The 16,537-nt window shown below is 33.7% G+C and overlaps 1 protein-coding gene across 1 annotated transcript; it reads left to right on the top strand.

Moving 5' to 3' along the window:
- The first annotated feature begins 1,142 nt into the window (after nt 1–1,142).
- LOC132548656 (uncharacterized) lies at nt 1,143–7,787 on the top strand. Its single transcript, XM_060212533.1, has 4 exons — nt 1,143–1,195; nt 3,835–3,996; nt 5,541–5,684; nt 7,582–7,787. The coding sequence occupies exons 2-4, from the start codon at nt 3,838–3,840 to the stop codon at nt 7,651–7,653; spliced, it is 375 nt and encodes a 124-aa protein (XP_060068516.1). The 5' UTR covers nt 1,143–1,195; nt 3,835–3,837; the 3' UTR covers nt 7,654–7,787.
- The last annotated feature ends 8,750 nt before the right edge of the window (nt 7,788–16,537 follow it).

The following is a 16,537-nucleotide window of genomic DNA, read 5'->3' as shown; positions in this document are numbered from 1 at the left end:
ATGTTACGTGCTTGATGTCAGTGTTCACTATCAATTTTTATTGTTGTTTCATTTCAGGCTCGCTCATTAAGAATAGAAATAAGTTATTGCCATCTTACTTGTACATAACAAACATAAATAGCCTAGGTAGTCGGTTGAAGTTATTCCAAGCACAGAGACAACAGACACCTGATGTAATACGTAGCCACACATCGAAGTTAATAGTTGATCTTACAATACAAAATTTAGACTCTATCTTAAATGTTATGAAATATTATACAACTTGGGAGTCATGGACTGAAATACATACAATACACATACCGAGTCTACAATCTTACCCTTTCTTCCAATTTCAAGGTACAGTTGTCGAAGGGGTTGCTTTACGAATTCAGTGACGAGTTCCATGCATCCTACTACGCATTCAATCAACGAATGAAATTATAAACCTAGAATTTTCCAAAGAGAGGAAAAAACAGGACATTTTAAAGTTTGTCATTATTTCAAGATTCGCGTTAATAAGTTGAATCAATAGAAAAAAGGTCCAGTCGAGTTTATACATACATATATGTTAGTATAAGTGGTGATTGGATTTATATCAAATTCTTACCCTCAAACGCGACGGTATTGGGCAGAAATACATTGCTGTGTATGTATCATCTACAATATGTAGCATGTAGAGGAGTTGGTCAGTCAAACTTATTACTATATATGCTAACAGATACATTGAAACGAATATCGAAAGTGTTTCAGGGAGATCACAAAATGAATCTTATCACCGTGGGTTAACGTTTTAAGTAGAGACGCATTGGAGACTATAATAAACGTCATTATTTTTTATGGATAGCATTTTCTTCTTAGTGACAATTATCTCCATCAATATTACACGATTATGGCACGTCTCTGAATATGATAATATGCAAGATAAATTAATTAATCGTGATTGATATAGCGAATTAATTTACAACGATACAGCAAGGCAAGTTGTCATTTATTCATGTAGCAACTTTGATCCAGTCCTTTATCAAATTATGATATCATAATTACTAAACACGATACCTTAAACAATAAATGAGATATATCATTTTGTTAAATACCGGATTAATAATGTCAAGTTGGTTACTGTCCGGAAAGTTACACCCGGTTGCGAAGTTTATGATTAGACGTTCAACACTCACATCCGGTAGCTGACCTTTGCAGGTTGAAAATATTGCTGTTGGTAAGTAAATTATATATTTTGTGTTATTTCTTAGTATTTTATTTAATTATTTCGGCAGTGAGCTCTCAAACGACATACCGATGACTTTTGTTTCGTTTTGCTATTACTGGCATTCCTCAACAGTCTTTTTATCTTGCTCAGTATTGGTTTTATGTTGCAGTTGATTGCCTTGTAGAAGTTGTAGAGTTCTGTATTATGTGTCAATAAAGTAAAACATCTGGGAGTGTTAAGTACCTCTAATAAATTAAATTGATAAGTTCCAATATAAAATCATCCAATGGACAATGGTCAATTTGAATAGCCTACCGTCGGATGATTGTGGGATACAAATTTCTCTTAATCTTAGTGAGAAATTGAATTTGGTATTTCAGTTTTCTTCGTCTCTACTTAAAAAAATAACATATATCTATTGATATTGGTTTGTTTGTGAATCAATAAATAAAAAAAATGAATGATGAATGTATATATCGTGAGGACAGAGACTTTCATTAGGAGTGTATGAATGAAGTTCTAAGTAAACCTTTTAAAGAAGAAAACTGATTTGGAGTTAGCTAGCTAAGATCTTAACTAAAATTAACCATACATTTTAGGGATATATATATTAAACATCCCAAAATATTTATATGTTATAAACCATTGGTGCTAATGAGTAATCAGTAGATACTTATACAGCTAATTCCCTGTCATTCTGATCTCCCAGAGTTAATGCCCTTGGTTTTCCCTCTGTCATTATCTCCGATATATCCTACCACTTTTTCTGGATCAAGGCTGAGACGTAACCTCTCTCATTTCTACTGGTAGAAATTGGGAGTAGATAGGTTTAGACCAATTAGAGTTGATCTTACATATGCAGTTCTGTTTGAGATCAGGTTTAAGAACATACATTATTTTAAGTCTGCATTAAAATTCTCCAAAAAGATTTGACAAGGTGTTGATTTTCTAATTTATTGTTAACAATGTACCGAGATGGATTTGAACAGTCAAATGCTTCAGAATTGTTCAAACGTCAAATGCTAAATAATGATGTAGATACCCAAATTTAACAATGATAGTATTCAACTTTTAGAACTATACCAAAATGCATAACAGTCTTCACAAGCTGTTCATTATTATATCATCTGAAGGATGTTTTGTGATTGTCCATCTGATTAAAAAGACGTGTGCTTGTCAGTAATGGATGATGAAACTTTTTAAAGAGAACATAGATCAAGGACTTATCATGTAGACCTTCTATAGATACTTGGACATTTAAGTATTTGAGTGTAATTGAGAATATTTAAGTATACATATGTTTGGGGTTTTTTTTACCTTCGAGGATGACTTTTAAAAAAATTGCATCATAATGACAAAGCAGGACAGATGGCACATACAATTACACGAAATTCTTGCTTTTATTCAAATTGTCAATAACTTTGTATAGTTGTTCAGTTGATAATGATATGATGTGGTGGATTCCCATTATACTCTGTGATGGTAATTAATTAGGCACCATAGAAAGTTATTCACCTTAGGTTTCTTCGATTTTAAAATAACATTTTTCACAAACCTGTATACATGTAGATAACCTACTGGTAGTCTAATACAATATAATTAATTAATAATTAAAACTTTTTTCCCTTAAAACATAATTACACCTGTTGGTTACATAAGGTACATATTGAGATTATTTGAGTGAATTCTAGATGTATTTGAGTATATCTGAGTGTATTTGAGTAAAAAGTCATGCATACATGCTTATCAATCCTTGATAATGCATTATACCCCCTTTGTAGTATGTGAGGGTTTAATGTGGATGTATACAACATGTTTGTTTTGTATTGGAATCATATACTAATCAGCTGATTGATATATATTGAAAAGCATTGCAGTTAAATTGCATGAAAATAATTTTGGTGATGTTACATTTGATATTTAAGTTTTTAGATATATAAATATAAGCCCGCAAAACAGTACCTGATTGAGTACTCTGTATATTTTTTTTTTATTTTTTTTTTATCGCCCTTAAGAATTTTTTCATTTCCGATGAAATTATAGATGTCTATGTTGGCACCCATTTTTTAAGAAAAATATTTGGTGTGGGGCACAATTATCAACTTTTTTATGAGTCCTATATGACAGATGAAGAGGGTTCCACTTCTAAAAAAATTAGAGAGTTTCACAAAGTAAAGTGTTAGTTTAGATCCAGGATTCAAAAAAGCATATCTGTGCAAAAATCACTGCTTGTATTAGTCATATAAGTTCCATCGTTTAACAGGACAACTCTTCGATCACCATGTATGCCGCACATGCCCTTATTCTCAACATTAACAATCTTCTCTTGGTAATACTATATGCTTATGAAATACAAGTTATCCCCCCTTACTCATGTTTACTGCTATACAGCTATTTCATGTGAAATTTGGCCTTGTTTTCATTTTGTGTTTGCACAATAAATCGGATAATATATTTCCAATTAACAACAGGTGGAGGTATTTAAAATATCAAAGTACTAGGTAGTCCTTGTAAATTACAAGGTATAACTGAATAATATATATGATATCCTTAAATATATGAATACAAAAATAAAGATTGACAAAGTGCTCCCAAAATTTATCATACAGTCACTCTTGATAAATGAGGTCATGCGTTTTTAATTTAAGAACATGGCTGGAAAAAATTCCAGTTGGAATCCATGGGAGATGTTCAAAGAAACACCAGAGGAATTACAGAATATTGAAAAACGAAAGGCAATACGCTCTGTTGCACGAGCTGAATGGATGAAGAAAAAGACATCTCCTTACAGCAGTGGTTCTGGATATATTGTATGTATATTGGCTATTTTGTCTCAATTATGATTATCTATTTCAAGAACTATCATAGTAACTAAACACTTCAAGAATGAAATTAAAAATGTGATGTTATGTCACGTTTCCAGTCAAAAGACCATAATGATTTTATTTTGTGTTTCCAGTTCTTTCCCAGGTTTCATAACATGTAACCCTGTATGATAGAGTACAGACAGTCAGCAGTAGAACATGTAACCCTGTATGATAGAGTACAGACAGTCAGCATTAGAACATATAACCCTGTATGACAGAGTACAGACTGACAACATTCGAACATGTAACCCTGTATGATAGAGTACAGACAGTCAGCAGTAGAACATGTAACCCTGTATGATAGAGTACAGACAGTCAGTAGTAGAACATGTAACCCTGTATGATAGAGTACAGACAGTCAGCAGTAGAACATGTAACCCTGTATGATAGAGTACAGACAGTCAGCATTAGAACATGTAACCCTGTATGATAGAGTACAGACTGACAACATTAGATCATGTAACCCTGTATGATAGAGAACACATTGACAACATTAGATCATGTAACCCTGTATGATAGAGAACACATTGACAACATTAGATCATGTAACCCTGTATGATAGAGAACAGACTGACAACATTAGAACATGTCACTCTGTACATATAACCCTGTGTGATAGAGTACAGACAGTCAGCAGTAGAACATGTAACCCTGTATGATAGAGTACAGACTGACAACATTAGAACATGTCACTCTGTACATATAACCCTGTGTGATAGAGTACAGACAGTCAGCAGTAGAACATGTAACCCTGTATGATAGAGTACAGACAGACAGCAGTAGAACATGTAACCCTGTATGATAGAGTACATACTGACAACATTAGAACATGTAACCCTGTATGATAGAACTCAGATAGACAACATTAGAACATATAACCCTGTATAATAGAGTACAGACAGACAGCAGTAGAACATGTAACCCTGTATGATAGAGTACAGACAGTCAGCAGTAGAACATGTAACCCTGTATGATAGAACTCAGATAGACAACATTAGAACATGTAACCCTGTATGATAGAGTACAGACTGACAACATTAGATCATGTAACCCTGTATGATAGAGTACAGACTGACAGCATTAGATCATGTAACCCTGTATGATAGAGTACAGACTAACAACATTAGATCATGTAACCCTGTATGATAGAATTCAGATAGACAACATTAAAACATGTAACCCTGTATGATAGAGTACAGACTGACAACATTAGAACATGTAACCCTGTGTGGTAGAGCACTATACATGTGTATCCTTGGAGAATGTAATCATTTTTTTTTTATGTATATCTTTTTTTTAATCAAAAACTTTGAATCAACTATTATTTTCCTATCTGGTCATAATGTGCATGTGTGTGAGGTGTACACTAAAATAGAAACAATATGTACAGTTGAAGTAATACTTCAGAAAAGATAACCACATGTATAGAGGAATTAGGAATCTTTAGTATTCTCAGATTATTTACATCTAATTTTATTTGATTTCAGTTTGATCCAGCACTGCAGCGAATTGTGTCAGCAAAAATGACAAGATTTCAACACTTCAATGTTTCTTCCAGAACAACATTAAGTGGATTTCTGTTGTATGTATTCCCTATAGGTTTGCTTTGTTATTCGATGGACAAATATAAGGTGAGTAATATCAAACCAGTCATACTGACGTCATAGAGATTATTACAGTGACAATATCAGTTTTTCCCAAATTGAAAACCTTACTGATGTCATAATAAAGATTATCACAGTGACAATTTCAGTTTTTCCCAAATTGAAAACCTTACTGACGTCATAATAAAGATTATTACAGTGACAATTTTAGTGTTTCCCAAATTGAAAACCTCTTGTCAAATTATGAGGACTGATCAGTAACACTGAGTAATTCTGCATTTTCTGTACTCCATTTCTGTACATTATTGCACCTGGTTGTTAGTGAACATTTTTCTTCAAGGGTTTCTTTTAGCATGATAGCCTTTTATGATAAATGGAAATAAATTTTCAATTTAGCTTACAGTTCTGATATTCAATTATTGCATCAATTCAGCAGCATCAAGTATGAAATCTTTTAAATGATGCTTAGGGAAGGTAGACTACCATAACAACCCACATAATGTGTACAGTTCTTTTTTTTTTTTTTTTTTAAATAAATATCTTAAGTTTGGGTTGCGCACATTACATAGTTATAAGATTTCTTAGGGTTTTTCTCTTATGGAAAATTTGAAGATTCAATGGAGCCGCCATCCTTGTTTTCCAGGATTATCTGGTACTCAAAACTGACACAAAAAGGATTTGACGATTTATTTATGAACAAAAATATAAGATAAGATAACTGTATATATTGATTCAAACTATCTGAGTGAATCTCCTGCAAAACTTGGACGATGTGATTGAAAACGTGATAGCAACTAGACAGACAGAAAACTAACAATTGGCAAGGACAGTGCCCTGTTTGGGACATTAAAAAAATATGTCAATTATAATTTTATTATCTTTGAAAGCTTAAATGTTCAGCTGTTAAGAAAATGACAGGTTTTATTTTATTTTCCATCACATCAAAAATTTTTCCTTATTAGAGACATTTTTAGCTCACCTGGTCCAAAGGAATGGTGAGCATATACTGTGTTTTGGCGTCTGTTATCCATTCAGCATCTAGCGTTAGGCATCTGTCAGCTACTAGTCATGAACGACTGAACAGATTTCGAGAAAATTTTTGTGGGAGTGGAATATGTAAACGGTAGCCCAAAATAAGAAACGTAGTGAATTCTTTGAAATTTTTCTTTTTTTAGGAATTACAGGATTCTGTCCAAATTTGGTCTGAAGCATTTGTTGGTGAAGGGGAATAATTTTTAAGCTGGCCTGGTCTGTAGAGTCGAGTGCACTTTATGTGGAGATGAAGCATCTTTTGTCAGTCCATCAAGTTTGCCAAAATCTTTAAAAGACTTCTTCTAGAATGTCAGAGAATCATGATATTTGGTTCGTAGGGAAGAAGTCAGACAAAGTTTGGGAAAAGAAATAATTTGACCCACATTTGAGATCACATGGGTCAAATTTGTTACAATTTTGAAATGTCTTCTTCTTACCAACCAAAAGGCACAGAAGCATGGTATTTAGCTGGTATGTTTCTAGGATGAAACGCGACAAATAGTGCAGAAAGAAATTACCTTGATCCATATTCAAAGTCACTGGGGTTGAATTTCCTATGACTTTTAAACAACTTCTTTCGATTTACCAGAAGGTCTAGAAACATATTTATAATTGGCTAGTAATTATCTGAGATGAAGCCTTACATTGTTTGCAAAAAGAAATTACTTTGACTTGTGTTCTATTATCTGGTAAAACTTCAAAACAAATAGCAGTCTTGGAGATTAAAAATCGAGGGAAATTGCTGATCGGTTTTCAATCTCATAAGACTGCTGTTTGTTTTGAAGTTGAATCTAAAAGTGTAATACAAAGTTAATGTTTAAGAATCAGTAACTTACTGAAACATAGTCAAGGTAACCCACAATTTTTGTTTTGTTTTTTCTTTCTTTTTCAGACTGAATACTACAGAGGTGTGAATTCAGGAGAAATTACAGCTGACAAACAAACTTTGCGATTTATGTGGTAGATAAAGTTTATTCTGGTGTTGAATGACTGTGAACATTAAGTGACTGTACAAGCTCATAGAATTCTTTTCAATGGAATTTATTTGAGCAATCCTGAGTAGACAAAGTCTTAACAATAAAGAATTTTGTATTGTTACTCTGCAGTAGTTTGTTATTAGTCTCTAACTCTCTACAATTTGATCTTTTGTATTCAGTTGATAGTCTGGGATATTTTTGTTGAGGATGTTTTGACATAACAATAGATATCACTATACTATCCAGGAACCAGCCTGTCTACTAGTATGGATACTAGTTTTCACCCAAGTCTCCTATAGGCATTCTGGGGCATGCTCTCTCTCTCCCTACCTCCCTCTCTCTCTCTCTCTCTCTCTCTCTCTCTCTCTCTCTCTCTCTCTTAGTTGCTTCAAGACATCTACTTATGCACTTTTATTAATACTCATTAGGTCACAAATATATTTTATGAACTTGAACTAAATGTTGAACATTTCATGACACTCCTGATGGGAAGTGTTCCCATTTCCCAGTTCGGAGTTGTATTAATATTGTAGGGGTCCTGACTTAGAAATTCACCAGTTGATAGTGCTATCATGACTATTTATAACAACATAATCGGGTTTCTTATCTCCCCAGTTCTTTTGTCAAGGTCTCCAATTACAAACACCTTATGTAAGATGCTAAACCACCAATTCTTTATCATGACAATCAGTTGGTAAACACAATAAAGTTATGGAGACACTTTTCTGACCAGGGAAACGGCAAATATCAACTATATCATAAGAACGAAGCAAACCAGACATCATAAAATGGTGTTTATCAATTCCCAGTCTAGTCTAGATTAATACACTGTCTGAGATATCAGTGATTGATCACTTTTCTTGATTTATGTAGGATGATTGCCTGAATGATTTATACTGGGCCATGTACAGTAATTAGTATACATCTGCTGATTATTCCATACATTTTCAAAACCAAGCTTTTTTTAACAAAACAAACCCAGTTCCAACAATTTCTTTTTTTCTTCATTTCTTGAAACCATCATTTGCACAATTCAAAACATAATTTCCTAAGTAAGTAATTCAACCCAATATTTAAGTATTCTAAACTTTCTGTGATATTCAAGTGGAAAACAACCAACATTTAATTTAGTTCACAATCACTTATTCAAATTAATGATATAACTAAATGTCCAGAATTGTTGAAATATATCCTTAATTTGAATTATTGATATCAGTAACTGGAATTGAAGATATCACTAAATGAATTAACAATATCAATAATTTGATGTTGTGATGTCAATAGATATTTAATGATGAGCAGTTCCACCTGCAAAGACACCGTCCAGTATGGTGTTCCTTTCGTTACGGAGTGCATATTCTTTTTCTTTTTCCGTGCCACAAAGCCCTATTCTATGAAAGATCGTCTCAATTAGAAACGAGATTTCATTCACGTAAGATACAGTAACTCATATACATTATAAGACATCTGATTTATTCCAAAATACTTGATATGGAAATGAAATCTATAATGTTTAAGATGTAAATGATACCAGGTTTATGTTTATTGAGGATATCTTGTCGAATTTTACATGGATGGGATATTTTATATGATTTGGTGGAACAAAAGATTAATACGATGCAGTATAGAAGTAAATTATGTGCCAGGAGACCTTTTACCTCTGAAATGATTGGCTTTTATCACCTTCTTATGCGGAGTATGTACTGATCGGGACCATTCAATAGCAAAAATCTGAATCCAAAATATCATGAAAGAATGTGGGTACATGTAGAAGAAAATACTTCCCCGCAGTTAACACTCATTAAGAATACTATCTGATAAATCCTATTCAAGTTAATTTGGTCAACTCAACAATCGATAAACATATCTCATTATTTACATTGTATTATGACTGGTATTTATGTCATCTACTCTTGATCGATTCTTGAAATACTCGAATGAACCATTTAAATTCATCTGAAGTCTTGATGTTTTATGTAATGCAAACTTTTGATAAGATTGACGTGGATTATATTTTCTTAAATATTCTAAAATATCACCCTCAAATCTCATATATTGTCTCGTTTTCTTTGAGAAATCTTGTATATGAACTGGTCGTTCATGTCAACGGAGAATAAACCGTTTGGTATATTCATACGTGTCCTCTCGTGTCATTGCCCTTGACCAAACTAAACATTTTCACGTGTTGAGGAGCGTGGTCTGATGGGTGACACGTTGATATTTCCAATAATAGAGGAGCGTTTTGAAGTCAATAAAGACGGATTTGGCAAAAATAATCAAGAATACTCCAACTATTACGTCCACAATATGTATAAATTTATGGGAAACCTACAACATTCCTTCCATTATGAATTAATACACCACAAGCTTTATGTAATTCTATTTACTACCATATTCGGATTTACTACGTTCTGAACATGAACGTCAGATACACAAGACAATAAATGTGAATGTTGTCTGTCAACACTGCTGCTGCTATTGAATGTAAAAATGTAGTCACACGAATTACGAATGCGACTATAAAGCCCACCTGTTAACATTTCGCCTTCTCGGGTATAATGACCTATACTTTTTTTCTTATTCATAATATAGATCACAGGTTTATTGGTTGTTATATTGTACACATGCTAGAAAAACGATCTATTTTCTTTGCCCATTATTATTTATTATTATTTTTTTTTTTTTTTTTGCATTTTTAAGCAAACTACAGTCACGTGTTATTTCACAAATGGAAGTGAAATCTGTCAATTTTTGATTTAGCATGACACACATACCACCTCCCATTCTAATATCCAAGAGGTTTTGCTGTTTGTTTGATTCTGTCAGATAAGCTGGACGGACGGTAGGGGGTCGAGAATGGCCATCTCCCAGTGAGAGGACTGAACGGTTTCAATGTTGTATACAATAAACACTAAAATGGCCAATTGCCATTTCATAATTATTACGACATCTACATTTTGATAGAAATGCAATATCATATTGTTTATATTTAAAATAAGTTTTTTTGTCTTAAATTTTGAGTCCTACATCTATGATCCGGGGCATGATGTAACCGTTTGCAGGCGTGACCCGGCGCCACGAAGTCATAAATAGACTAGATTATTCTAACCGTAATTACATGCAGTATTATTCGTACATGTACATACAATAAACGTATTCTTAATTAAAACTAAATCTTATTATTTGTTTTTACAATTTATCCTTCAACTTAACACAAAATGTTAAGTCGATTATATAAACTTCAGTGTTATAGTGTGTAGGGCCTGAAGCTATTATATTGTCAACCCAACCTTATGTGATTATAATGTTAACCCGGTAATCGTCCTGTAGGACCTTATGTGATTAGAATGTTAACCCAGTAATCGCTCTGTAGGGCCTGAAGCTATTATAATGTTAACCCAGTAATCGCCCTGTAGGGCTTGAAGCTATTATAATGTTAACCCAGTAATCGCCCTGTAGGACCTTATGTGATTATAATGTTAACCCAGTAATCGCCCTGTAGGACCCGAAGCTATTATAATGTCAACCCAGTAATCGCCCTGTAGAACCTGATGTGATTATAATGTTAACCCAGTAATCGCCCTGTAGGACCCGAAGCTATTATAATGTTAACCCAGTAATCGCCCTGTAGGACCTTATGTGATTATAATTTTAACCCAGTAATCGCCCTGTAGGACCTGAAGCTATTATAATGTTAACCCAGTAATCGCCCTGTAGGACCTTATGTGATTATAATTTTAACCCAGTAATCGCCCTGTAGGACCATATGTGATTATATTGTTAACCCAGTAATCGCCCTGTAGGACCTTATGTGATTATAATGTTAACCCAGTAATCGCCCTGTAGGACCTTATGTGATTATAATGTTAACCCAGTAATCGCCCTGTAGGACCTTATGTGATTTTAATTTTAACCCAGTAATCGCCCTGTAGGACCTTATGTGATTATAATTTTAACCCAGTAATCGCCCTGTAGGACCTTATGTGATTATAATGTTAACCCAGTAATCGCCCTGTAGGACCTTATGTGATTGTAATTTTAACCCAGTAATCGCCCTGTAGGGCCTGAAGCTATTATAATGTCAACCTAGTAATCGCCCTGTAGGACCTTATGTGATTATAATGTTAACCCAGTAATCGCCCTGTAGGACCTGAAGCTATTATAATGTTAACCCGGTAATCGCCCTGTAGGACCTTATGTGATTATAATGTTAACCCAGTAATCGCCCTGTAGGACCTTATGTGATTGTAATTTTAACCCAGTAATCGCCCTGTAGGACCATATGTGATTATATTGTTAACCCAGTAATCGCCCTGTAGGACCTTATGTGATTATAATGTTAACCCAGTAATCGCCCTGTAGGACCTTATGTGATTATAATGTTAACCCAGTAATCGCCCTGTAGGACCTTATGTGATTATAATGTTAACCTAGATGCCGCACGGCCTATCCGCGACTGTTGACGCAACGTGTCTGCAGCGCAGCCATCTTGGGAAGGTATTGCCGCTAGCGCCAAACCATAGCTACACAGTGGGCCTCATGCTAGAAATCCCACTGAAAAAAGTGTAGCTCGGTCACTAGCCCACGTACCAACACAGATAATACTTCATTTTAAAGCTGAGAAAAAGTTCTATGCTGTTGTCATCTCAAATAGGAGGAATCAAAATTAAAGAAAAAATAACGGAAATAGTCAAAATGTAAAAAATATTGAAAAAATATACTCTTCAGTTATTTTGCATAGGGTAATTTTAACAATAAACTGACATATAATAACCCACCCACCCCCAAAAAAGGCGGGAAAAAAATCCAATAAAATAGAACAATTAAGAAATAATAAATAGCATTTTATTCAAATTTATCCTTTTTTGAAATAGTGATAAGTAACTTGATTGTGGCAATGAAAAAGGCTATATAGAAGCGAACATGTGGATCTATGGACCTGGTCCCTGGATAGGTGTTCACCCCAACATTAAATTTATTTTTAATGGCTTACATATCAAAGTGCGATCGGGGGAACGATATACACCAGGATTTACGCACTTAATTTGAAGAGTGAAAATATGTTTGAATACAGCAGCTCACGCCCTCTGACCATGAGATGCACAAATTAATAATATTTATATAGTCACGTGCAGCGTGACTGTGGGAGTCTAAGTAAAAACATGAAACTAAGAGACATTTTTATTCATATTTTAATACATAACAATATACAGGGTGAATCTAAATGACACAAGAAAATCAGGTGCACATTAAAAGTATGCCTTGATATTTATATGAGTAATTAATAAATTATATAATCCCACTGGCTACTTTCTTGAATTTTTGGTGCATTAGGAATGAGGAGACCACAGTAAAACAATGTAAGGTAACATACAATCGGATCTCGCTTAAGGGCGATTCTAATGAAGCAGCATGTTGTTTGCCTTCACACTGAACACTCACATACATGTGCAGAGAAGGTTAACCTATCACCTAACAACAGTTTAAAATTGATGCAACGACAATCACATCATTCATGACAGTAATGAAAACAAGTACAGTGTGTACTTGCTTGAAGTGTAAACTACTTTATCTTAAGTCCCATATTGCACCAGTCAATTACAAAGTATACACTCTCTACATATGCAGCACTGATACCATAAACCAGTCAACAAATCATGTCTTCTGTCTACATGTTCTGTATTCATCACTAATAAGCCCAAGATTTTGGTATATATTGTACAATTTATAGGTTAGTTGCTTATTTTGTGACCAAAATGAAACTACTGTTAAACACAAAAGGTAACTGTAATTAATCACACTACTTTGCACACATGTCAGTGCACAACAGCATGTAACAGCAAAATAACAAAAGAACCATCTCTTAGTATAGCTGCTCAAATACTTAATTATAGTATTTCAAAAACCCCTTTCATCATTACTTGAAACACTGCCTGTTACAATGACATCTACTACTTAAAACAATATATATGTTTACAAGTCAAAATGAATAGGCACTATCATACAAAGGTAAATCGGATAAGGCACACATTCTGTAGATCAATTTGTACATGTTAGTAACTTGACAGCTTGTACAATACCTTCCCAAGATGGCGGACGGCATCTAGGATTAGATATTTATGGATTTGACGACGAACGCTATCGTTTATCATGACTGTTTATAACATAATCGGGTTCCCTATTTCACCAGTTCTGCTGTTAAGGTCTCTAATTACAACACCTTACGTAAGATGCTAAACGACCGCTTCTTTGTCGTGACAATCAGTTGGTAAACACAATAAAGATAAGGAGACACTTTCCTGACCAGGGAAACGGCAAATATGTCATTATTACGAAGTAAAACAGACATCACGGAATGGTGGTCATTTGTGTTATACTCGTTACACAAACGTGCTGCGGGGGCATTCCATGAAAACTAGCATTCCACGCGGTGAACACGATAGAGTGCATAATTTGTCTTGTTTAAAGTTATCGCCATATGGGATCGTATCATTTACATATTTTGCTACTTTCGCGATCCTTTTGAACTCCAATCAATGTGGCATTAAAACCCAGTCATTCTATGTGTTAACGCCAGAATTCAGATGTCGATCATATTGATTTTATTGCGTTTTTAAGAGAAAACATTTTGATAAATAGATATTTTGAAATATCAAAAATGTATTTTAATAATGATATTTACGGCCGATGAAAAACATTAGAAAATACCAACAAGTCAACTAATCATAACTCAAATTCAATAAAACTGGGGAAAATATGTACAAAAGAAAGATCTACCGGTGACTCATGTAAAGGTACAAGGAAAGTAAGACCAAGTGCTCTAGAAGAATAAGCGTCTTCTTCGACTACACCCGCCATGTAAATCTTGGTCAATCCAAGTAATTAATGTCAGTTCTCAAATGAGAATATGGTAAACAATAAAATAAAACAGATGATTTGGAGCCGTTATTTCTACTCAGGATTGAGCTATTTGCAAGTCTGAATTGAACAATATCTCAATGAATACACATGGGAACTGTATAATATGAGAAGTTCACCATATTTTCAATGTCATTGCATTGTTCAGAACTACTGATTGAAGTCAGATTTAGTAACACATAGACTCTTTCAATGTTGACTAAATAAAAATATTTGAAAACGGTAAGTCCGTCATTATCTCAGAAAACACGTTCTTATCGTAAATGTTAATGGTTCTTAAGTGAATATTGCCATCGTTAGTTTTTGTAAATTTTATTGGTTTTGATTTTGAATAACGAGTACGAATTTTCTTTGACAATGAAGTGTCTGACACTTGTCTGACCTGCAATGAAAACCATCTGAAATGGATTCTCTAAATTTCTCGTTGTCACAAATCCAGAAATCGTTAATTGTAACTGCTGTCAGATATGCTTTATCTGTAATCACGAATAAAGCCAAAATAGCTGTAATGATATAAAAGTGATGTAGAAAAGTCTAAAAGATCAATCTGTTTCTGTCTGTCAACCAAAACCAAAATAGCCGTAATGATATAAAAGTGATGTAGAAAAGACTAAAAGATCAATCTGTTTCTGTCTGTCAGTTTATAGATGTTACAAGTCTAACGTTATGATATTGAACCGACACCAAGTAAGGCTTGACATAGAAAACGAAAATAAAACAAAATGTTGTTTGGACATAGATTTACTGGCATTTCAGATATACACAACAACAAAACTAATTGTTATGTTGAACTTCCGTAACTTTTAGACAGCTGTTGTAACGTTGACCACCAGAATAGTAATCGCTCAGTATTTGATACGATTCTGTATGTATCATTAAAAATCCTTTAGCATATATTTCTTTTATCGTTGCATTTTTGCTTGATATTTATCAGGTAAAGCGACATAAATTGTGACTTAGGTTTTTAACAACATAATCCAGTTTTAATGAGCCACATGTTTGATAAAATATCTAATTCGTTTGATTAAATATCACATCCTTAAAACCTCATAGATTTCAAATGGATTTCCAAAAATATGTTCACAATGATGTATTAAATTTACTGAATATTTGAATATGAATACATATTGTAAATATCCTAGAAATGTTTAAGATACACATACTTCAGGTGTATAAAACATGCCAGCGGCTGACCTCAATATGTTGCATGCATGTTGTACGTTGGAAACAGAAAAATTATCGTAAACTTTCGGTTAATTGATGATGAAATACCAACCAATGCATATAAATAACACTAGGACAGTCAGTTAACTCATAAACCAGCATCACAACGCTCTAGATAGAACATCAGCAGTGTCGGTAAGTTTTATTTGCGGACTTTATTCTATAAACAAAAATAATAGTGATAACATATAAGGCATTTTAAGTCAGAAAATAAACGTAGGATACTAGTAAAGCATGACAATTTTACAGTTACTGAATAATTTTGAAGAATATTTAACTGTAACAGTGCAGCCGTGGAACATCTAGTTATGATAAAATGTTGTGGTGCTGTTATTGTAAATCTTGTTGTGATATGTTGTAGGAATATTGCTGTATTAACTCGCGTTGTCACACACGACAGTTATGGTAACTTTCTTTGTGACGTAATGGCGTATTGTATTTGTAAAAATGTCGTCATTGAGAGTTGTAGAAGTAACTCTTGTTGTCACATACATAGGAGTACTGTGCTAGCAACTATTATTGTCCTTTATATATGAGTGTGGTAACTCTCGTTGTCACTTATATAGGAGTGTTGTGGTAACTATCATTGTCACTTATATAGAAGTGTTGTGGTAACTATCATTGTCACTTATATAGGAGTGTTGTAACTCTCATTATCACTTATATAGAAGTGTTGTGGTAACTCTCGTTGTCACTTTGTTTGAAATACTCTGCTGGTAACTCACGTTT

The sequence above is a fragment of the Ylistrum balloti genome, unplaced genomic scaffold (genome assembly GCF_031769215.1).
Source record: "Ylistrum balloti isolate Yb309-2 unplaced genomic scaffold, AGI_CSIRO_Ybal_v1 Utg370022, whole genome shotgun sequence".
NCBI lineage: Eukaryota > Metazoa > Mollusca > Bivalvia > Pectinida > Pectinidae > Ylistrum > Ylistrum balloti.
This window is presented reverse-complemented; position numbering and strand designations above follow the sequence as displayed.